Source organism: Pogona vitticeps, chromosome 4 (genome assembly GCF_051106095.1).
Source record: "Pogona vitticeps strain Pit_001003342236 chromosome 4, PviZW2.1, whole genome shotgun sequence".
Taxonomy (NCBI): Eukaryota; Metazoa; Chordata; class Lepidosauria; order Squamata; family Agamidae; genus Pogona; species Pogona vitticeps.
In genome coordinates this window covers 47,669,343-47,694,719 of record NC_135786.1, presented here as the reverse complement: position 1 = coordinate 47,694,719, position 25,377 = coordinate 47,669,343, and the positions used below count along the sequence as shown (strand labels likewise).

At 40.8% G+C, this 25,377-nt stretch overlaps 1 protein-coding gene across 18 annotated transcripts in view; it reads left to right on the top strand.

Annotated features, from left to right (window-relative positions):
- Positions 1–25,377, top strand: part of SRGAP2 (SLIT-ROBO Rho GTPase activating protein 2) — a 258,963-nt gene that overhangs the window by 59,287 nt on the left and 174,299 nt on the right. For all 18 annotated transcript variants that reach the window (XR_013544325.1, XM_078391856.1, XM_078391855.1 and 15 more), the window contains exon 3: positions 18,604–18,796. Coding sequence is in view for 17 of the 18 variants with exons in the window: in XM_078391856.1 (XP_078247982.1) it covers positions 18,604–18,796 (193 nt within the window). In the remaining variant the exon portion in view is untranslated. The remainder of the gene's footprint in view (positions 1–18,603; positions 18,797–25,377) is intronic.

The window sequence follows — 25,377 nt, the reverse complement described above, 5'->3', positions numbered from 1 at the left end:
AAGAAAACAAGACCTATTAACTTCCTCCTATATAAAAGTGTAATGGGGCAGTTTCTCAAAAAGAGGTGGTTTTGTTTTGGTACAGTTTTAATGTGTGCTTTTCTCTTCAGATGTGAAATCTGTGGCATTGATCCCTTTGTCTGAATAAGAATGTCAACCAGTCACCAGTTTAAATTTAAATTACAAAACAGTTGATCAAGCTGATGCTTTGCCTTCTCTATTCACTGGAGGGGGTCTTGCAGTGAAGCCTGTGGAGTCCTTATTAAAATAAATAAAGGTGACCGAGCAGTTGATGGATTGACTCCTATGGCTACTACTTCATCACTTAGGCCAGGGTTATACATCACCTAGGCCCATAGGAACCCTGGCCTATTGACCACAAGCAGTGTACTGGTACATGATGCTCAAAAGCTTCTACAGTATATGCAGTGGAAACAAAAAAGATTTTGAAGATGGGCACAACTGCCACCTTGTATTGTCCTCCAACCAAAGCAAGACAAATTATTTAGGATTTATCCTAAGGTTTCTTTGTCTTGATTGTTGGCAGTGGCAGAGACAAGGTCTGGTAGCTCTGCCTGGATTCAGACAACACAATAAATAAACCTCAGAGCAAAGGTCTGTAGTTTGTTCAGCTGCTGCCTTTGCCAGCATGTTGCTGGTGTGCAATAAGCTATGGTTCCTGCAGTTGTTGTAGAGCAGTGACAGCGAACCTTTTCGGGCCCGAGTGTCCAAACTGAGGGGGGGGGAGAGAACAGCTTGCAGTGGAAGGGGGGATTCTGGGCATGGAGGTGCCTCGAGACACCACTCCGGATCCGCCGCTGGTGCCACCTGCTCCAGATCCTGACCTGTTGCCTGTTGGAGCGCCAGCACTGTGGCTGCAGCTGCCTCCTCTGCAGGTTTGGCTGCAGGGGGAGAGGGGCATAGTGATCCAGTGACTTATGGTTTGTGTGCCCACAGAGAGAGCTCTGCGTGCCAGCTGTGGCACACATGCCATAAGTTTGCCATTGCTATCCTAGAGTGTCATGTTGTCCTAATTAACATTTAATGTGAGGGAGGAAATGTGCAGGGTAAGCTTTGCATATTGAGCCTATGAGTGTTAAATCCAGCCATTTCTATATGGGGTGATACCTGACTGGCACAGGTAGTTAAAAAGAGAAATTATGTATATAAAAAAAGAGAGAAATTATATTAAGTGTGGAAGTTGGTTTTTCTGAGAGGCCACACTCATAGCAGAGTGTCTGTGTAGAATGTTAAAGTCTAATTCAATTTAGTGCATGCAAACAGGGAGGTCGCTTCTTAAGAACAAAGATGTGACAGTTTTTGTTGTGACTTTATGTGCTTAAACCTGATAACTAATCTTATTCTTTGGAAGCAGGGAATGTAAATGCTCTCAAACTGTACATTCCTCTCAGTGCTAGATATATTATATCGTTTGTTGACCCTGGTAGAGTTTTCAAAGTGTTTGAGGTATTTGAGGAGTGGTGTACTGGTGCCATCCCCCTGGGAGTTCCTATGACAAGTGGGGCTTTTTTGTTTTCCTCATAGTGCGGACATGGATCCCCTGGACTGCTGTAACAAACCTCTAGGGCTGTTATGCACCTCATAACTCTTACATCCAGTAGTGACTTTTACCTGCAGTGATTCATTTACGCGTGAGATTTCTACAGAACCATACATGAGCAGAATAATACAGTATTGCTTTCGCTAGAAGCAGATGAGACATTTAGCTTAGTGACATTTGGTGTTATGTGAAAAACAGAGCGACCACATCTTAACACAGCAATTTGATAGTGGATCCACCCACCCCAAGTTAGGTACTTGCTCTTGAAATAAGAAACTCAGTTGAGGGAACTCAGTTTCGTTGGTTTTGCTGTAATACTTGCAACACATTGTTGTGGGCTGGAGTGTTTCTTTCTTTCTTTTTTTACGTATTATCAAGAATACTGAGTTCCATCCAGCCTCTTAGTTTTATTTCTCTCAAAACATGAGGAAGCTGTGTTGGCCATAAGAAAAATTCCAAACTCTGTTATGGTAATGCCATTATCTGACCTACCAAAAAGTCTTAAAAATAACTAAGCAATGTCAGTTCTGGCGAAAATATTAGGAATAGTACCGTAAGCAGGGTGAAAGGCTGTGTAGGTGTTACCTACTGTTGAAGTTACAGTGGACCCTTGACTTACAGACGGCTTGACTTACAGACTTTTTGAGTTACAGACTTCTCTAGCCGCAAAATTTAGATTTGACTTGCAGACTGAGATTTGACTTACAGACTAGAAAAAAACCAAAATGGAACAAAAACGGCCTGTTACGGGATTAATCGGTTTTCAATGCACTGTAGCTCAATGGAGACTTGGCCTACAGACTTTTTGACCTGCAGCCATCGTTCCAATACGGATTAATTCTGTAAGTCAAGGGTCCACTGTACTGCCTGGACTGTATTTTCCCTGCCTTCCCTGAACCTTTCTTGACCTAAGAAAAAAAGAAACAAAATACCCCCCTCTAGTGGTTGAAGGAGGAATAGCAGTTTCCCATTAATTTCTATGGACGGAAAAGGGCAGATACAGATCAAATGGTTTTCAATGCATTCCTATGGGAAATGCAGATTTGACTTGAGAACTTTTTGACTTGAGAACTGCCTTCCAATATGGATTAAGTTCTCAAGTCAAGACCCCACTGTAGTAAAGTCATATTTTGTAGGTATGTACTGAGATGATATGGAAGGAAGTCTTTGCATGCACAAGTAGAGCTAATTGGATATGGGAGTATAGACTAGATGGCCTCTAGCCCTGCTTCAAAAATGGAAAGCAATAAAAGGCCATAAACTTTGAATTTTCATTTTGTCTGAACCAACACTCTTAACTTCTCAAGTGAGTTTAAAGAGCTAGCTGGCAAAACGCAGCATTAATGTGAACTCTATTTGAATAAACTTCTGAACACAAGTTAATTATAGCTTTATGAGACGGGAGTTTCTGTTTTGGTTTAGAGGCTGATTGCAGATGAGGTCTAACATCTAAAATTACAACATCAGCAGACTGTATAAATGTGGCTCTGTGTTCATTCGACAGCATTTTTTTTGACCTGCTCAAAGAGAAAAGATTAGCTTAGCCACACCACTAATTAAAGTTGCCAATTAAAGTTGGGGTTTCTGTTTTGTTTAGGTAGCTTTATATAGTGTAATTCACTTGAGGGCTATAAAACTTTATAATTGTTTTGCTGCAGTTGACATATAATTCTTGTGACTTTTCCTTCTAGCCACCAGTGGGAAGACTTGGGTTTATGGAATTACATTGTTTTTTATTAGAACTCCAAGGTCCAACAACTGTACAGTACTCAGAAACAAAATTGTGAAGCAGGAAGACATAGAATTACAGAGCAGTGTGATTCTTTGTTTTTGTATGGTCATCTCAGACATTTGTTTTCCATATTAAAACTGAATCTGATGCACAAATCCACTTCTTTTCCCTCACAAAGTTTTCTTAATTACAGTAGCTTAATTTAGGAACTACCTTTTGCCCATCCATGCCCTGTTCTCTATTTTCCTTGCTTTTGTAATCTGAGTGTACTATAATAACAGGAAACGACTGAAAAAGAGCCCCCCCCTTCTCTGTGTGTAGGCTATTCTCAGTTATCAGGATGAAAAATGAAACTGTCTCTTGTGCCAAATCACTACTTATCTCTTCTTTTCCCACCTTTTTGTCAGAATCAGCCATGCGTGTGAATTTCAACTATGGATGGCGTAAACAGTTTTATTTCTTATAGGTAAAAACAAGATAAAAGTAAATAAAATAAAATAAAACAAAATAAAATTAAAAGACAAAAGTGAAAAACATAGTAGCACCTTAAAGAATAACACACATATTTGTGTGTGTGTGTGTGTGTGTGTGTGTGTGTGTGTGTGTGTGTGTGAGAGAGAGAGAGGGGGGGGAGCTTTTTTTAAGTACTGTCAGGGAAGGCCTAGATATACTGTAGAGTGTTTCATGCCTTCTTTCAATGTCTTATCATTATAAACAACTTAATGCTTGGGATTAGAAAAAAGCATCTTGGAAGTCCTATAAAAGGGTGCCAAGGAAATCTTGGCTTTTGTCCCAGATCTCTTTATTTTAAATTTTCTGTTTAAGAGACAATAGGCTGGGTCTCCAATTTGGTGCTTGTAACAGAACGTAATAGCCATCGTAACATGCCAAATCCCTTTGGTTCAGAAAGGGAATTTTTTAAAAAAATAATCTTTCAAAGCTGCAGAAGCAAAGAAATAACTTTTAAAAGCTATGAACTAGAAGTCTCTTGCACATCTCCTCTTATTATATGAGTTATACAGTAGTGATATTGCTGCAGGCAAGTCACACTTGCTATGTGCTTGTGGTATGAAATTGCTTGCTTTGGAATATGACCTGGTACACTTTTAAGTGTGGTTGTTCTTCGAAGGAGATTCCCCCCCCCCTTCTCTGATACTTAGACCATCTTTTTACTTACATGGGAAATTTCTCTCTTCCTCTTTGTACTGCTGTGACAGTGCTTGCAGGATGTTGAATATACCTTGAGTGCTTGAGATGTTGTTATTGTGGTGTACAATCGTACCTAGGTTTATGAACGCCTCGGTTAACGTATTTTTTTGTTTACAAACGAAAATCCATTGAAAATAGCCTTGGTTTATGATTTTTTTTCTGCAAGTTTGCATTGCGCCTGGGAGGTTTATAGCATCGCTCCCATGCATGCATTCTTATGGAAAACCGTGTTTCAATTTGTGCATTTTTCGCATTATGAAACATCCCGGAGAATGCATTAAATTCATAAACCAAGGTACGCCTGTACTGTGTTCTAGGAAAAGTGGGAGAAATTCCTCTTAGTGCTGCAGCAAGGTAAGGCTTTGGGATGGGTGAGCTTAAATGTTGCCAACATTCTGAGACAGACTACTGCAGTTACTTCTTTGGAAATTTTTACTCCAGGGGTGTTTCTTTTGCAGTGGCAAATTTTGTTAGATTAGCTGATCTGCAGAGAAACTTTGCACTCCTTATGAGCATGTGAAGATAAATTCATGCAATTTCCTGTATAAACAAAAGTGATAATAGTGTTTCTTATTACTACTCAACTGGTTTCCAGTGAATACAGCAATAGGGAAGCAGATGAGTTAAATCCATGCAAAATGGGAAGACTAAATGTAAAATAGTACAGCATCCTGCCTCTCTTTATGACAGTGATTGAACCAGATGCCGAATTGTTTATGCAGAGTTAAGGAGATTAAGTTGGAGATAAGAGGTATGAAAAAGAAGAGATGAAAAGCAAATTCACAAGGACCCAAGCAATTATATTCCTGTACAACAGACAGCGCAAAGGTATTTCATTTCCCTTTGGATTCCTGAGATTATTGTTAGCATTCTCATAGCCCGGTAAAAACATAGCAGCAGTCTTTTATTAAGTGTTAGGAATAAGTACAGCTGGTTGTTAGGAGGGGGCTGTTATATTTAAAGAGATGAAGAAGAAGGCTGAAACCTGTTGGAAGTCTAGCTATATACGATGTTTGCAGGATGAAATGTGTGTCATACTCTGGTCCACAGGCTGGATGAATTTTTTCTGAAATTGTTTCCAGTTGAAGATTTCTAACTGATGGAATTACATTGTTAATTTTGTTGTTGTTGTTTAGTCATTAAGTCATGTCCGACTCTTCGTGACCCCATGGACCAGAGCATGCCAGGCCCTCCTGTTTTCCACTGCCTCACGGAGTTGGGTCAAATTCATGTTGGTAGCTTCGATGACACTGTCCAACCATCTCATCTTCTGTTGTCCCCTTCTCCTCTTGCCTTCACACTTCCCCAACATCAGGGTCTTTTCCAGGGAGTCTTCTCTTCTCATGAGATAGCCAAGTATTGGAGCCTCAGCTTCAGGATCCATCCTTCAAGCGAGCACTCAGGGTTGATTTCCTTCAAAATGATTAGGTTTGTTCTCTTTGCAGTCCAGGGGACTCTAAAGAGTCTCCTCCGGCACCAAAATTCAAAAGCATCAATTCTTCAGCAGTCTTTATGGTCCAGCTCTCACTTCCACACATTGCTACTGGAAAAAACATAGCTTTGACTATGTGGACCTTTGTTGGCAAGGTGATGTCTGCTTTTAAAGATGCTGTCTAGGTTTGTCATCGCTTTCCTCCCAAGAAGCAGGCGCCTTTTAATTTCATGGCTACTGTCGCCATCTGCAGTGATCATGGAGCCCAAGAAAGTAAAATCTGTCACTGCCTCCATATCTTCCCCTTCGATTTGCCAGGAAGTGATGGGACCTGTGGCCATGATCTTAGTTTTTTTTGATGTTGAGATTCAGACCATTTTTTGCAGTGTCTTCTTTCACCCTCATTAAGAGGTTCTTTAATTCTTCCTCACTTTCTGCCATCTGAGTGGTATCATCTGCATATCGGAGGTTGTTGGTATTTCTTCTTGCAATCTCAGTTCTGACTTGGGATTCATCCAGTCCAGGCTTTTGCATGATGTATTCTGCATATAAGTTAAATAAGCAGGGGCACAATATACAGCCTTGTCATACTCCTTTCTGAATTTTGAACCTATCAGTTGTTCCATATCCAGTTCTAACTGTTGGTTCCTGTCCCACATATAGATTTCTCAGGAGATAGATAAGGTGATCAGACACTCCCATTTCTTTAAGAATTTGCCATAGTTTGTCGTGGTTGACACAGTCAAAGGTTTTTGCGTAGTCAATGAAGCAGAAGTAGATGTTTTTCTGGAACTCTCTGGTTTTCTCCATAATCCAGCACATGTTAGCAATTTGGTCTCTAGTTCCTCTGCCCCTTCGAAATCCAGCTTGTACTTCTGAAAGTTCTCAGTCCACATACTGCTGAAGCTTGGCTTGTAGGATTTTGAGCATAACCTTGCTAGCGTGTGAAATGAGTGCAATTGTGTGGTAGTTGGAGCATTCTTTGGCACTGCTGTTCTTTGCGATTGGGATGTAGACTGATCTTTTCGAATCCTCTGGCCACTGCTCAGTTTTCCAAACTTGCTGGCATATTGAGTGTAGCACCTTAACAGCATCCTTTTTTAAGATTTTAAATAGTTTGACTGCAATGCCATCACCTTAAGCATAAATGTTAATAGATAATTAGTTTTCATGCAATTGTTCCTTATGTACCCCTGCATGACTTTCATTCATGTATATTAAATTGTGATAAATTACATCAAGCGCTTAATCAGCAGAGGTTCCTACAAGGTATTGTGGCCACAATCCTGTTGGATTTCTGCAGTGATGTAAATCCTACAACTGCTGTCTTCCTGTTGTGTTCCATTGATTCCTTGGGTCTAGGAAACAGTCACATCCTGAATAGCAGGCTAATTTTCCAAAGCACTGTGGTGGCTTCACCCCTTGCACATGGGGTTCTGGCGGCAACACTCAGGTTTTCCTGAGGAGGAAGCTGAGGCAGAAGATGAGTTCTGTTGGGAGCACTTTTTTTGGGGGGGGGAGGTATATTTTCCTAGTTTGACCTTTGTTCTCCCTGACTACATGGTCTAAGGGGATGGGGGTTTGGCTTTAAATGAATGTGAGCTATAGTTCTAAGCCCTTTCCCTGAGAAGGAAGCTGAGGCAGAAGGTGAGCTCTCTTGGGAGCACATCATTTTTTTTTGGGGGGGGGAGTATAGTTTTCTAGCCTGACCTTTGCTCTCTCTGACCAAAGGGGGTGGGGGTTTGGCTTTAAATGAGTGCGAGCAGAAGCACTAAATGAAATTCTCTGATTCTATTTTTTACTCTAATCTGGTAAATAGGAAAGGCAAATAGCATTGCATACACCTGGGGGTCAGGAAAGTTTTAGGGGTCAGATCATACTTCCACACTCTTAGGGAGCAGACCAGGTAGGTCGGGCTCATCAGCCTTTGAAGGCAGCCCATCTAGGAGAAGGAAAACTCTGACTTCAAACCTCCACTGCCTTGTGGCTATATCCACTAATGGAAAAGGCTTCAAGAGTTAACCTTGAGGCAAAATCCGGAGTCGGAGTCCCGAAGGCAGTTCGTGTCATTCTGCCAACTCCTGCGACATCGCTGGAACCAATTGTATTGGCTCTTGCCTTTCCATTGGACTATTTCAGCGACCTGGAGAGGGGGATTTGCTGCTTCAGTAACAGCCTATCCTCCATATTATTTTACCCAGGCTTCGTGCTCTGGAGAGGACACTCCAGCTTTGCATACAGTGTCGAAACAACACGGAAAGGGATTGCCATTCTCCGAATTGGCCTCCTCAGCCACACTAGATGCTGTTCCAAGTCCTCCATACAGAACACGTTACCATAGTCTCTCAGACTGAAGGATACCTAACACTGGTTCAACTGTGCATACCCGCTGCAGTGCTGTATGCCTACATACCTGTGCAGCTTACAGGAAATGTTGCTGACTGTCCTTAGCAGGTCATATTTTTTAAAGATTCTGTCCAATATGTTGAATTCAAACTCAATAAGTGTGGAGAGGATTTCTGACTTTTTAAATGGATGTACTGTACTACTGAAAAATGGTGTCAAGGCTGTTAAAACACCCACATAACCTGTTGCCATCATTTTCCAAATCACCTTATTAGTATGGATGAAATGCTGCTTCACTAAAGATTTTTAAAGAATGCAGTCTTAAGATCTTGTGTTTGTGAATTCTTCATTTATCCTGAAGCCCTTCTCACAGTGAGCCTAGTGAGAATTCAGTGGCGGTATTAATGTGTGAATGGGTGCCACTACCTGGGGTTTCTCACTGTGTCAGTTTTTTGAGTACTAATGATTGTACAATTGGTACAGGCTGCATCGTAGCCACCACATAGAAACTTTGGTTCATAATTTTGTGCCTTTACCAGATTCCCACTGCTCCATAAGCAATATCGTCATACATATGAACAACTTCATTGTCCTCCAAGTGTAGGTTGGAAATTAAGCACTGTTCCTAGGGATTGAAAGCTTTCTCCTCTGCTATCTTACAACTGTATTGCTGTAAATTCTAGAGAAGCCAAGATTTCTATGAATTCTGGAACAAAGGAAAATGTGCTATGAATTTGATCTGGTATTGGGACTGCTGTACAGAATGAATGTTCCTTCTTTTCTCTTTTTTTTCATCTTGTATGCCAGTTGGAGTTAGTTAATTATAATTAGCAGTACTGATACATGAAAGACATGGCATTATGCCAGCTCAAATTTCTGTGCATATCATCTTGGTAAATTGTCGCTGCTGTTTTTTAATGTTTGCTTGAGAGGGTATGTCCATACGATGAACACCAGGTTTCTGATTTTTCCTAGATGTCTATAAACGTCTATAGATCTATAAATGTTATTTCTTTGCTGGGGTTTATTACATATGCTTCCAGAAATCTTCAGCATCTGTAGAGGGTTATTGTTATCACCGAATTTCAGAATGGTATTGGTCCTTGAATTTAACTCACATCACTGAGTACAGCACACCCACTTACAAATTCCAATGCAGTGATATAAAGAGAGGGTGAGTGGGGCCAAGTGAAGAGAGCATGGATCCGGATTAGTCCCCATGTAGATGGAAGGACTCTTTAGGGAAGGCTTCTAGTGCTATGGAATTTTTCTACTGGTGGAAGAAAGAGGATTCACCCTTCTCATGTGTGTTCCCATGTGCCCTCTGAAAAATGTATGCTGGAAAGTTGGAAGCCACTGAGACACCATGGGAGGAGGTGCAGAGGTAAAATGGTCAAGAATCTCTCTCTCTCCTCCTGTCTTCAGGAGTATCCTGGGCAGAATGGTGCCCAGGGAGTGCTCGTACAGTACTTGGGCCAGGGAGGGAAGCTGGATCCAACCTGATAACAAGAAGTATGAAAATGTCCTGGTAAAAGTACTTGTTGTGTTGATTTGCTAATAGTGCTCTTTAAATTTAATTCCAGCTTTTCATATTCATGGTGCTGCAGGAAGGTACAAGCTGCATCTGTTTCTTCCACAATCTGAAAACAATATGAAATTTGTTAAAATCCAAGGTAGTCTTCTGCTGAGTTGGGTTATAGCAGATAAGGAATATGATTTACATATGTTAAATACAGTGATACCTTGCTAGACGACGACCCCGTTGAACGACAAATCCACATAACAATGACTTTTTGCAGTCAATATAGCGATCCGCAAAATAGTCATTTCTATGGGGGATTTTCGCTGGAAGGTGTTTTGGTCCGTGCTTCACGGACCGTTTGTTCACAAGATGACGATTTTTACAGCTGATCGGCGGCTCTGCAAAATGGCTTCCCTGTGTTTTCAGGACCCATGCTTTGCAGGACATCCATTTTAACAGCTGATCGGCGCTCGCAAAATGGCTTTTCTATGGGTGATCTTTGCAGGACTATGAGGTATTTTCCCCATTGGAACACATTAAACGGGTTTCAATGCATTCCAGTGGAGAATCGCGTTTTGCATGATGATGATTTCGCTAAACAGCTATAGTGGTGCCCCGCTAGACATTTACTCCGCATGACAGTTTTTTCGCTAGACATTGACTTTTTGCGATCACTATAGCGATGTGCAAAACAGTGATTCCTATGGGGAATTTCGCTGGACAATGTTTGGTCCCTGCTTTGCAAACCGATTTTCATTAGAAAACGATTTTGACAGCTCCCTCTGCACTCACAAAACAGGTATTTTCAGGATCTAAGCTTCGCAAGGAAGCTATTTAAACAGCTAATCAGCGGTTTGCAAAGCGGCTTTCCTATGGCCGATCTTCGCTAGACAACGACGATTCTTCCCCATTGGAATGCATTAAACAGGGTTCAATGCATTCCAATGGGGAAATGCTTTTCGCTAGACAATGATTTCGCTAAACAGCAATTTCAGTGGAACGGATTATCATCGTCTAGTGAGGCACCACTGTATTTCAATGGGACAGATTATCATTGTCATGCAGGGCACCACTATAAAGCAGTGGTCCCCACTGGGGCTCCAGATGTTCTTGGACTTCAACTCCCAGAAATCCTGGCCAGCAGAGGTGGTGGTGAAGGCTTCTGGGAGTTGTAGTACAAGAACATCTGGAGGCCCAAGGTTCGGGACCACTGCTGTAAAGAATATATTATACAAGTTTCTGTTCTTGTTTTCAGCTCATTACAACTGGCTTACCTTTTTGTGATTGAAAATTAATTGTGCCCAAATGATTTAAGAAAGCCTTTAAAGTTAAAACTATCCAATACAGTCCCCTTTCTTTCTCCATTTGCTTATAAAGTTAAAAAGAAAAAGGTATTATATTGTTTTGGTATCTCCCAGTCCTTCCTTGTTTCTGATTTCAGATGGAAGTGAAGAATAGCTGGGTAAGATGGAATCTGCTTGAAGGCAGCAGGAAAGCAGTCTCACAACATGGCTGAAAATTGCATTGCATGTTCCTCTTTTCCATTTTATCAATGTCTTTTGAACTTGTCCCTGTTGAGGAACTGATTCTGGGAGAAAACCTTCCCCAGTTCAGATGGGCAAGTGAGCGTCTCTTTTGACTAAGTTCAAGGTGGTGTATGTGGTTGTCCTTCCCCCAACTTTATTCCTACAATAGTCCTGCAGGATGGGCCAGGCTGAGAAAATGTGATTGGGGTTGCAACACCCAGTCAACTTTATAGTCATATAGGGATTTGAACCCCAGCCTTCTGGGTCATAGTCCAGTACTCTAACCAATAGTTCTGTTAATTAAACTTAATAGTGTATTATACCTTTTCTTGCTTGCCCTCCTAGTGGCACACTAATTTCTTATGTAGACTGATACCATCAAAGAAAACAAGGAAGTAGAATTTTTAAAAGGAGAAGGAAGTTCAAAACTGAATGAGTAGAGACTTCTAATTTATGCCATGTAGTTTAGGAGTTAACCAATTCTGTGAGTTTACATATTGGCTTTACAATTTACTATTTCTGTGAGCAGTACTTTGGGACAGTAACCCACTGTACCATAGTATGGTCTGACAGTGGGCTGAAAAGCCTTCCTGCTTGTATAAGCGTTGCTATAACAAGAAGACATTGTACAGCCTTAGAGAGCTCTCTGAGCTTCAGGAAATTCCAGCATTCTTGACTTTATTTTATTTGCAGTCAGAACAAAACACTGCAAAAATTATCAGTGAGCAAGACTGCTCTTCCGTAGCTAAGTTTTCCAGATTGGGTACTTGGTTCTTCAATGAGCTATTGTTCTCCACTGCCTGCAGCCCAATCAGCTGTTCAGTTCCTTTCCCTCTTAATGGAAGCATAGTGGTAATTTACTGCAGAGTACTAGTGTTGACCTAGTAGGTATCTGCAGAAGTATGTTGAGGTCAGTCACTTAATGTAGAGGTTTTCCCTGGCGTATGGAATATACAAGGCAGTGTTGTTAGGTTGTTGTTTGCATAATCAGGATTTTACATGGACATGGTATTCAGTCTGATGAAGCTTGGAAAAAAATTTGGAAAAACTATGAAAAACAAATAGCTACAACTCACACAATTATACAACCACTGTAACCGGTAGGGGTGGGGTGTATCTAGAAATCGTAGTTCCTCCAAAGTAACTTTTTCAACCTCTGCATTTGAGGAATTCAGAGTAGGGTAATGAAATTTTGAAATGGTCTTTTGGCTGCTCTTGAGCTTAAAATTGTAGAGTGGGATTTCTGTGAGTTACACTATTACAGAAGTGTAACGTGTAGATGTTAGAAACAACAACCTGCTTTTCCCATATATTCTTAAACCCTGGTTAATGGGTTGGTTCCCAGAACAACTAAAGTAGATGCACAAAATGATAGTTTTGTTTTGTGGTGTCTGTCATTTCAAGGATCAATCCATTAATGAGGTTGGTGTTCAAGAGCTAGTGCTGGAGACTGTTAAGATGATAGGGAATTTTTCTGATGTATAGCAATTGAAATGACCAGGGTGGCTTAATAATTTTGTAACGGAGAATACAGTTCCAGGTAAAACAAATTAGAAGTCTTACAGTAAGTGATAGGTTTCTTTTTTGGGATAGTCAGGCAGCATTTCAGTTTTCTCAATCAACAAGCAGTAAAATTGAATGATTTCAGCATTTTACCATATTCCATGACATCTTTCTGTTGAAGAAGTGTGTCTCTAAGTCAGCCTGTCTTTCCTCCACTACTTTCTCCCAGCGCTACAATTTTTATTTATTTGAACCTGCTATATACCCCATCTTTATAAGAAATCAATAAAATCAAGTTACATCAAGAACGTCTGATGCGCAAAAGATATGAATCACCCATATCTCACTAGGTGTCATCCTCCCTTCCCATTCCCTCAGTGTTTCTTTCTGATTTCTGATACATTTATTTTCTTATGTACCAGTGGGATACTTTTAATCTTTTCCTTTAGTTTTCAAGTGCTAAATGTTATTGCATACTTACAAGAGGAGCTATTACTGGATCTTAATATTCCGTTGGAATTAATCATGTGCCATCAAGTTAATTCTGACTTATGGTGGCCCTTTTCAGAGTTTCCCAGATAAAGAATATTCAGAAGCGGTTTACCATTTCCGTCTTCCGAGGGCATCCTGGGACTGTGCAGCTTGCCCAAGGCCAGACGACCTCTTCTGGGATGCACAGTGGGGAGTCAAACTCCCAATCTCTGGCTCTGCAGCTAGATCTGAGCTATCCAGCCAGCTATAATGGAATCAATAAACCACTATAAAACAGCCAATTGATTGTGTAAAATTTACAATTTAAACCATGGATCATTGGATTATGAGCTAACCCTAAACTGTGTCATACACCATCCCAACAGTATTGTTGTTGTTTTTAATTTTGCATCATTTTATAAAAGAGAAGGGCAGTGGAATGGGGAGGGAATGCAGCATAAGAGGTGTTGACTCTGAGAAAAAAAGAGGGATTTGATGGTAACATGTTATACTTCTCATGATGAAATTTCAGGTAGATGGGACTCTCAGTCTATAGCTGCTGAAGACTACTGTCGTATCGTGTTCATCTGAGGAGCAAAGTTAATTCAGTTGTCTACAGCAGGGGTCCCCAACCCATAGTCCACAGCCCGCTGCCGGTCTGTGGGCTTCCTTGAACTGGGCCGCAGTCACGGATCTCTGTCCCCCTGCATGCATGGAGGGCGTGTTGCACTTGCAGAGGGGCGTGTCGTGCTTGCGGGTGGACGTGTCACACTCATGCTAAGCATTCCCCCAGTGCCCCTCGCAGGAGAGCAGCACCCATTCCCTGTGGGGAAGTCTGCCCAGGAAGCACCAATGGCCTGGCACCGGGCTCGGCGGCGCCCCACCCAGGGCGAGTGGCCCGGCAGGAGCGCGCACGCAATCCTGCTGCTTCCTGCCCAGCCAACTCTTCCCAGGTGGGAAAGCTGAACCGGGCCAGGCCGCACGGGGTGCTGCTGCTTGTCAGTGGAACTTCTGTGGTTCCGGGAGGGTTGCTTCCCTCCGCTGCCCACCCCCACCCTCGAGTGTGACTTGCCTTCCAGGGCTTCCCATTGGAGCCTTGCTCTCACCGTTGCCGTGGCAGCTCCGTTGCTTTTGGCGGCCCTGCCCGGCAGCCCTTGCCTCCTCCTTTTCCAGCAGGGGAATCATCTCCCACTGCCGGAGCCCCACTTCCCTTGCCGATGGACGCCACACAGCCACCCGGGCAGGGAGGGGAACATGCCTACCTTGGCTCTGAGACGCAATCCTTGCAGTTGCTGGAGCAGGAGTGGCCCCGCCTTGACCGGGGGGGGGTCCATTCGGGCGGCTCGCGTGAAGGAAGCGGAGCTACTCTGAATCCGGTAGCATCGCAGCCGCACCTTTGGAAGGGCCAGGGCGCCCTTGAGGGGCATCACTGGCCCCACCTCCACTGGGGGCCATGAGACGGGAGCAGCATCTGTTGCTGTTCGTCATTGGGTGGGGCGGGTTGGAAAGAGCCGGCATGGTGGCCTTGGCCAGTGCCCCAAGTGAACTCTGCTTCCCGCTTGGGGGGACCACCCGTGGCTCCAAACACATGCAGAGTGCCTTGTTGGTCGATCAGCGCCTGTCATCTGGAAGAAAATGTGGGTCTGCTGAGAGCCGCAGGCAGCCTTGGCTGCGGGGCCGACATTCCCAACCTTGGGGAACATTGAATAGAGCAGAACCAGAGGCAGACCAGATCTTAAAGGAGGTGTCAGTTCAAGGGTGCTGCTTAAAGGTTAAGGCATCTTTTCAGTATGTGTTCCAAGCAAAGTTACAATTTGAGTCTCAGACTACTATATATAACATAGGATCTGTTACTAAGGCCGAACTAGTAGATATAGAAAACCATCCTTCTTTCTTCTCCATATAGCCATGACTCTATTCAGGTAAAAGATGGTTGGAATATGGCATATACATAAACTCCACGCCTATGTGTCCTGCCTTCCTGAAAATCACTTAGATATTTGTACAGTAAATTCTGAAACTTGACAGGGTGTATGGCCTATGGGCTAGTACATCTAAATAAACATGAAACTTGTATGATAAATGCAAAGGCTTGCAAACCTTTAAAACACTTTCAGCTTAATATATTTACAGAGCTCCCATAATGAGGAACCACAGTAAGGAAGAGCTCTGAATCACATGAGCTTTGTAACTGAACTCAGCTGAACATATTTACAGGCTCTGCTTCAGAACTTTTCATAACAGGTAAAGCGGAGTGATTCTTGGGTTGGGAGATGTTGCAGAGTTTTGAATTTCTGGTAAATTTCTCTTTTTGCTACCAGTAGAAGCACAGAAATCCAGACGATAATAACTATCCTCAGAATTCACCCCTTTCCCATTAACTGTCACTTAAAGTCTCAGTAATTCACTCAGAGACATTTGCAAGAGGAAGAATAAAAACATTACTTACAGTCACTTGAAATTACAGATTTGGGTATACTGCTTTCTTTACTGCACACATACTAGCAACCAGCTGAACAGATCAAGAGTAACAAACAACTGTCACTGACCAATGAAAAAGGGATAGAACATTCAGCAGAGAGGTGAAACTCTCTTTGAATTTCAGAAACAGAAAGATTTCTTCTCTCCCCAGCCCAGAAAAAACCCTCCTAGTCACTCAGACTACATACAGCATGCAAGGTTGTAAATAAAATTCCACCAGGAGTGTGGAGCTTATGTGTATGTCCCCTCTCCTGTCTCCCTTTTAGCTCTCTCTGTGATCTGAGATGTAAAACCTGAATAGGGTGTATGTGTGTGTTTGTGTACAAATGTGCGTAATTGTGTAAGCACACATATTTCAAATAGGCTGTTTTAAAAATAAAACACTCTTCAAAACTAAATACAGTACCTTTGAATTAAACAGTTCCTGTTGAGTTTTGTATCCAAATAATCCTTAGCCATACATAAAGCAGAAGTGTGCTGAATACTAAGGTTAGGATTTGCTTATTTATATTATGTACTGTAAATTCAGTCTTGGAACAAAGCTGTTTTATGAATAAGTTGCAATGTTGGGAAGCTCACATTTGCATTTTAAGCGTCCATGAAGGGATGGAAGAAAATGCCTAGTTCAGTCATTTTGATTGGCTTTGGGGTGGGGTGGGATGTATCATTAAAAGACCTGGAACCAACTTACTTAACAGATATAAATGATGGGGTGATAATTTTTAATTTTAGGAATCGTCCTGAGCTGTTTTTAGCGTCATTTCTTACCAGAAAGGTAGAGTACTCATGTATATATCAATAAAATAAAATAATCAACAACAGTGTCTCCAGATTTACTGCTACCTGGTGAGCTTAATTTAATTTTCCATGAAACACATAATTGCATATCTCCAAAGGCAATTGGAGACATTGGGAATTCTATATAAAACATTTATCAGTCCATAACAAAAGCAACACATATGCTAAAAGTACTCTGTGTTGCATATTTTAGTCAAAAGGACCTTTTCAATTCAAAATGAAATAATCTTTCCTGTGACCTTTCCTAACCGGGAATGAGGATCTGTTGGACCTTCCAAAGGCAAAGTATGCTGAATTTGATGTGTGTCATTTAATTGCAGTGATGCAGCTGGAGAACCAGTGTCTTAATTGAATAGTCCCAAATTGGTGTCTTCTGGGAGTGCCCAGCACAACCAGTGCTTTGGTTTTGACCTAGGAATAGACTGCAAAGGAATTTGATGGAAGGTTTCTAGAGGGAATTTGAGCTGACAGCAAGGAATTGCAGCTTTATCCAGCCTTGCGGCTCTTATCTAGACAGAGATTCAGTACATTTTTGGACAGTGACTGCTTCGTTGGGATGCCGAATGTGCCCTTGACACTGTTGGTTGATAGAATTTGCAGCAGCAAAAGCTTTTCTTGTAAGTGAATTGCATTGGATTCTTGGTGTCTTTTGTTACATGTTGGCCAAAGTGTCCAAAGCACAATAGTAGTTATTTTTCTTATCTTTTGGCATAGTTAATCATGATGAGCTTTCTGCTGATATTGAGCTTGGGGGAGTAATTTTAACATTAATTTGACTAACTGAATTTTATATAATACAGTATTTATAGCATTCCCGTCCTGCCCGTCCTCCAAAGAACAGAAAACAGTGTCCATGGGGCCATCCCATTTTATTCTTAATGTCATCCTGAAGAACATTTGTTGCCCATATTTGGTGATGTTGTCCTCTAGTAAAATAATATTACATCATGACTGTAACTACCATTAAGGAAATTATGAGTCTGGATTTATACCAAATCCACTCACTATATTTAAGGCAGTATTTCATATTACAGACAGAATTTACAGAACAGTCATATCGTTCATGTTGGTCACTGGCATTTACCTCTCATATATTATTAGCCGGAGTATGGTGGTTGACACACATCTATACAGTTAATCAAAGGGGAAAAGGAAAATGTAGGACAGTATGCTGATTCATAAAATTGCATCTTTTAAAAATGTGTGGAATCAAATTTTATTCCTTTAAGAAAGCTGAGGTCTTCTTTTTAGTAAACATTGATACAGGCAGAAACCTATTGGCTTGGTTTCCTTAGCAACTTTAAACATGAGTTGATTTTGATTGGAGAATATGGATTCAGATTGTGGAATGTGTGCCTCAGTCTAGAATATTCAAAATAATCATCTTGCAGATTTTCATTTTCTTACACAATATTCCTTCTGTTTATTTGCTGTGAAATGCAATTAAAATAAAAGTTAAACTAGAAAAATATCCTTCTGAAGTGAAGCCATTCAAAGTATTTTGTGACTGAATGGCTTTTCGGGTCTTCTAGTTCTAATTCTATTGCACTATGCACAATACCATGCACATTATTTTGTAGGTTCATGCTTTTCCTCCAGGGTGGTGAAGTGATTAATTACCAAGCAGTTTTCTAATTGCTTCACTTCAGGAGGATATTTTTCCAGTTTAATTTTTATTTTAATAACCCAGCAGGATATAGTGGATAGAGTAAGAGACTAACTTGGGATCAACTCCCTGCTCGGCCATGGAAACTCACTGGATCCATGTGTGTAAGTGCACTCCTTAAATAGCTCAATTACTCTGAAATTCCTATTAGGGTCACTAGAAGTTGGTTCTGACTTAATGGCACATAACATACACAGAGGATGAGGTGATACCTGTTTTGGTTTGCTTTAGACTATTAGCTTTAACAATGTACCAGCACCATGCACGATCAGATAATGTGTATAATTCTCTCTTCACCTTCACTTTTAATGGTGATCATGTATGATTCTTCTTCTTTTTTTACTCTTGGTTTACAGAGATTCGAGCCCAGCTTATTGAACAACTGAAATGTCTTGATCAGCAGTGTGAGCTTAGAGTCCAGCTACTCCAAGATCTCCAGGATTTTTTCCGGAAGAAGGCTGAGATTGAGATGGATTACTCCAGGAATTTAGAAAAACTGGCAGAACGATTTTTGGCAAAAACAAGGAGCACTAAAGACCAGCAGTTCAAGTAAAGTGTTCTTCTTTGGGATAGGGAGTGGGGTGGTTCTCTATAAGAATGTGAAGGAAGCTGGGTTATTGAAGCTCAAATCAATCACTTTGTAAATGTCAAAGTGTTTGATAAATGTTCTTATCTGTGACTTTTTGTCTGCAGTGCAAATGTACAATAGTCTCTCTTCTCTCTCGCAGTTTTAGCTGGAGGCAGATCTCAGATGTGTTAAATCAGCATATGTTATCTGCAGTCATGCAGTATTTATCTTAGCCCTAGTGGTTTGTACAGTAGAAAGATGCACCAGCTAGTATGAAATCGGATACCTTTATGTGCTGTGGTGCTGCTTCCTGCACTGGTGGTTGTGCATCAAACAAAGTGACTTAAGAGTACAGGAAATTGCCCTGCAGATTTAAGGTATAACTCTAATATAATCCTATATTTCTGTTGGGCAATATGCGGTCATCTGGTTTGCTTGATTTGCACCTCTAGTCCCATGGAGCACAGCCACAGGTAAAGTTTGAGGCGGGGCAGTTACAGTCCAGCATCTTGTGCATGGTCTCATGACTGATGGCACATCCCACCAACTCTAGTCAGACATCCATTCTGTTGACAGATTATTTGATTTGTCAGTTCTGCTAATGATCTGTCAGATGCAAGACCAGAGAACCCACCGGTTTTCAGTTAATAAATGTACACAAAACATGGGCAGGGGGAGTCATTATTTGGGGAGATTGTCATTATATGAATGGGTGGACAAATGAAATGAAAAATGCCAGGGTTACTCCTTGCCACACATTCCCCATCCCTATTGTGCACAGTGTAGACAAATAGGCTTTCCTTAACTTTGTAATTGTAACAGGTTTCTGCTTCATATGAGCTGCCATATGTGCATTTGAAGTATATCAGCTTTGAGGTTTCACGTGTACAAATAAACATACTGCACCCACTTGCTTTCGGTTGCCATAGGAGGTCCTTCTGCCCTTATGATCTACAGTGGTGCCTCGCTAGACAGTTACCCTGCATGACAGTTTTTTCGCTAGACATTGACTTTTTGTGATCGCTATAGTGATTCACAAAACAGTGATTCCTATGGGAGAATTTTGCTGGACAATGTTTGGTCCCTGCTTCGCAAACCGATTTTTGATAGACGATTTTGACAGCTCCCTCCGCGCTTGCAAAACAGGTGTTTTTGGGACCTAAGCTTTGCAAGACAGTGGCTTTCCTATGACCGATCTTTGCTGGACAACGATGATTCTTCCCCATTGGATCACATTAAACAGGTTTCAACGCATTCCAGTGGGGAAATGCTTTTCACTACACAATGATTTCGCTAAACAGAGATTTCAGTGGAATGGATTATTATCGTCTAGCAAAGCAGCACTGTATTTGTCATCAGTCATGAGATATGCTCGGGTTCCATCTACTGCAAAAGAGAAAGTGGAAGTTTGCTGCTGCTTATGGTATCTGCAAGGATATATATCTCTGAAAAATAATGGAAGTTGCACAGTTATAGGAAAGGTGAGTTGAAGATGCTCACTGCTGCATAGTTTTTGCCTCTAGGCCAGACAGAAGAGCAGCCTGAAGGACTAAACAACTGTACTTAACAGTCTGTTTAAAGAAGGGAGAAGAAAAGGTATATTTCACTCTGATTTATTTTCAAGCTTCCATCAGCTGGACCAAGTGGCCTACATCCATGCAAAAATAGTCCTCATTAGGGAAAATGGCTAAAAACAGAGTGTGTAGAAAATGTATCTGCTTTTTCTTTTATTTTAATAGGATCCTTCTTATATCATTCCCAGTGCAGAGAAAGTAATCTTATTTTCTCTTGGGTCCCACAATTCCATTGGCTCACTGAGTTATGTGCTTAATTTTTAAACTACAATAAACCTAATTTCTAATGTTTCTCCTTGTACATTTCAAGTGGGATTTTTATGTACAGTTTTCACTTATATGTGGCAAAATGCTTTCTGTGAATGCGTGGATCCTCCCTTTCATTGATTCCACTTCTGATATGCCTGATGTACCTCATATAGGATGATATAAGCTTTTTTTTTTTAAGAGTTGCACACAACCGTAGAAAGTGATTTGTTAGTGTCCAGATTTCTTACCTAAAATATTATCTTTGTTTTAAAATGTTTCTAGGGGTTAAAATGTTTCTAGGGGTCATGTTTTCAGAAGTAGGAATAAAAATATGGTGGCAAAAATGGCTTGGCAGAACAGAAACTGGGAGATAGATAAGAGAGCACCAGCTGTTGCACATTCATGCTTTAAACTTTTTTTTTCCTCCTTCAGTACTTCAGCAGTACAGTACTTTGAGTGCTTTCATGTGGTGCACTTTTAGCAAGGTTTTTGTCTCCAGAACTGTTGCAAATTTCTCACATTTATCTATGTCGAATTCATGTCCCTGGAAGAATATAGGCAGCATATTAACTGCAGCTGTAGCTTGACAGCTGCCAGCTTTATGGAATGTTCTGTGAAATATGCATATGATGCATAAATTAGACTGAATTTTCCTTCTCATGGTGAGCCATTAGAATGGCTTTCTGGTGGAGAAGTTGTCCATTTTTGGAACAGCTTTACTGGTTTTGTGCATAGAGAAGGAAGTGTTGTGGTTCTGTAGGGTAGGCTACCAAGAGGGAAATAAATTTTACTGCGGCAGATATCTCAGCAATGTGTGAAGTATGTTGAGTTCTGCTGTCAGGATAGCGGCTGGAATGGCAGCTTGATGTAAAACTGTCCTTGGGATCAAGCTAATCTCAGCTCCAGAATACGCAGTCTGTCCTCTTGAGAAGGAATCCATCTGGTCATGCCTTCGTCCCAAATTCAGTTTGTTTAATTTCCAGCCATTGTTGGATTAGAATGATTTGTTTTTATTAGATGATTTAATCTGTATTTGGAATATGAGTTGACTGTGGTGGAACAAGCAACCTTCTTTTTTCACTAGAAAGCCTTTTTCTGAAAGCCATTAACTTCTTGCTCTTTGGCTTCCCTTTTGATAGTGCTTTCATGTGGTGCACCTTTTGTTCTTCCTGTTACTGATACTTAATAAAAACATCCTCATTAAAAACATAGGCTGTGCTATTCTACCACCTAAACTGACCTCTAAGCATAGCTAATAAAGGGAGGTGAAAGTGTCCTTCACATACAGTACTTATAGAACAATAGTTGTGCCTTCAACTTTTTGTTTTCCAGCCTTTTACTCTTGACAGTGGGAGGCTAAAGAAAAATGGAAAACTACAGCCTGGTTATATTCTGTGTGTCGTTAAAGATACATGGCATTTTTTAGATATCTCTTAGTTCCACATTCCAAATAATCAGATTTCAGGTTTGTCCAGCTGCAAATGCTAGGATAAGCTTTTATTTAATGATGGTGTCAAATTCCCCTTGTGGAACAGCTCTCATTAGAGCTTTACAGCCTAGATTCCTTTTGTTTGGTGATTCTGTTAAAGTCCTTTGATGTGAAAGTGAAGGTGGCTCAGCAGGGTTTTAATTGATGCTGCAACTATGTGTCACTCACAAGTGTTAGATGAAGACTCCTAGCAACTTTTTTTTCCATTTTAATTATTTTGCTTTATAAAGCTGACTGTCAGCATAATCTGGAGATTGAATAGCAATAGAAAGATTGTCTGCATACAAGGATAAATAGGAGCTGCCTCTCTAACTTGCTGTGCATAACCTTTCAAGCTACTGTATGGAAATATCTGCAGTTGAAATATTTAATAGTAACAATAACAGTAGACATCTTCCCTGATGGAATTCCAGAATCTTGGTTAAGATAGTCCTAGACCAGGTATCCTATGTTTTCGTTAGATAAATAGCCTGCTCTTAGTGAGAAATAATCATCCATTATTCCATTCTGTTTCCACATGTGGGACGAAGTGGACTTGTCCATGAAAGTTCACATTAAAATATAACACTCAGTCTTTAAGGTGCCACATGTTTTTGTCTTTTTTGTTTTGTTTTGTTTCAATTTTTTTGCCTGCTTCTTCCCTGCCAGTGTTTTAGAAACATTATGACAAATTTGCCATTTATTATTTATGTCATACTAACTGCAAAAGAAGCTTTGGTTTTCTTGTATTTCTTCTATTCCAGATCTGGAGCCTAGGAGCCTTTTTATTAAAATAAAGGAAAAATAGCACATTGTGTAAGACTTGAGAAAGAACAAATATATATTTATATATTTAACCCATGCTTGAGGTTACTGTAAGATTATTGTGGAGGCATCTGAGAAAGATGGTCATACATAAAGAAAAACTTATAAGAAGGGAAGCCCATAGTTTATCCTTGGGTACAGATAATATTTGGATTAGATGCAATTGCTCTAAATTATAAAGTTAATTATTTTTCTTCCATAAAGCAAAGCATAGACATATCACCTTCTCTTTTACTAGTACTGTTGCCAAACTTAAAAACATACACTTTCTTGGATAGTAAGATCAGATATACTGGAATGACTACCTTAAATTGCATATTATTGCCTCACCATTAGTGGTAGACCAGAATGCTCTTCAGTTGTCATTGCTGTAATAACTAGCACATTTGTTCCAAGATTTCTCAGCATATTTAAAAGGGAATTTTAATTGTTGTTAACTTTCATGCCCTTCTTGTGGTTTTGGTAAATGCATCCATGGGTTTTACTATAGATGTGTGGGTGTGTATAGTAAATGTACACATTCTCTCTCTCTCATTCTCCCCCCCCTCTGTGTGTGCATGTGTGCGTGTGAGAGAGAGAGTCACAAACAGAAAGACTTAGAACACCTTCGTTCCATTCTTCAATTGAAAGTGCTCCTAGAGTTGATTATGCAAAATAAATAAATAAAAAGACAGGCCGTATCCGCAGGCTTAGAATCCAGGACAAACAAACAAGACAAAGAAAGTAAACGATATGTGAAGGAAAGAGGAAAATGAGCAAAAACAGATACCAGTTCTTAAAGTTGCATAGCAGTTCTTATAGTGACCAGTTAGAATGGAAATGGTTCAGGAAGAGTCCAGCGAAGCTAGTTTTTCAGCAGAACTGCTTTTATAGCCTTGTTTTCTATGTCTGTTGCAGCCTGATAGAATAGCGCTGCTAGATTCAGTAAGGGAAAGAATCAAATAGCTTTGGTTCTCTCAGGCTGATGGAGTGAATCCTGCTTATCATTGTTTTGTTTCCAACAGGCTTGTGGAACAGCTGTTGCTAGATATGACAGCACAAGATTCTGTCTCACTATATAGGATAGCCATTGGTGACTTTGTAAATATCAAACCCAGAAGCCAATACTCTTCAAAGGGAAGGTTTCTTTCTTCAGGGCATGCCTTGAGTGGTCTTGTCATGTTCCTTCTGTTTTTACCTCTGATGCTACACTTATTTCTGATGCTGCACTTCTCACTGCATTCAGGAGGTTTCTTGGAGAACATTTTCCCCTCTTCTACAGGGCTCTAAATTATTGTCCTTGACTTGTAACATACCAACGTTGTAACATCTCCAGAATCTTGAGAACTTTTGAAAAAAGTCTGGAATTTTCTAGGCGTATAAGGAGACTAACCCTTACTGTTTCTGCTGTGAATAGCTACCTGAATGTTGAGATTTTAAACCTCATGTCTCCTTGATAACAGTTTATTACAGACCTCTCTGCTATAGGAATACTGTTTGTAATGGTAAAATGTTTTTAGCAGTAAGCTATGACCCTTTTTGCTACTTAGTCTTTTCTCTTGTTGTAAGAGGTCTGTTACCCTTCAAAGGCCTATGCTTAGCTGTTTATATCAAAAGACATCTGTCTATTACCAATTATTTCCCTTGGAAAATCTGCAGCATCGCTAAACTATACAAAACCCCTTGTGTCTGAGTAAGCTGAGCCATTTCAGAGGTGCCTAGAGGTGTTCCAGGTTCTGCTGACTAGGAATATTCCATAAAAACTTATCTCCTGTACTCTGCCCTGATATTTCTGAATACAGGGCAACATGCAGACATTTTAAACAAGTGAATCTAAATTGAAATCAGCCTCTGCTTCCCAAACACACTGATATAAAGCAAAGCCAGTGTATTTGTTTAGCTTATGAAGCAAGAATGGGTGGTGTCTAGATCTTCAGGTTTTGATGATCTGGAAGTCTTGTCAGTCCTAGCAAATGTAGGCATTTGTGAACAATGATGGGAACTGCAGTTCAATATCATATAGAGGGTGGATTATCCAAAGTTGATGTGTGCACGCATTTACACTATAAAGCAAGGGTGAAGGCGTCCAGATATTGCTAGAGTGCCAGTCCTACCAGTCCTAGCTGGGAGAGACAAGGGTGGAGAATGATAACAGCTACAGACCAGTGACTTTTGAAGACACACACATTCTCCCTCTTCTTTTATAAGACCATGTCTTCAAGGGAATTTACTCTAACATTCCTGATTTCTCTTATTGTAATAAAAAGCAAAAAGCAAAGCGTGCTGCTTATATACTGTACCGCCCCATAGTACTTCAAGCACTCTCTGGGCGGTTTACAAGTTAATTATTCAGGCTACACATTGCCTACCCCCAGCGAGCTGGGTAATCATTTTACCGACCTTGGAAGGATAGAAGGCTGAGTCAACCTTGAGCCGGCTACCTGGGATTTGAACCCCAGGTCGTGAG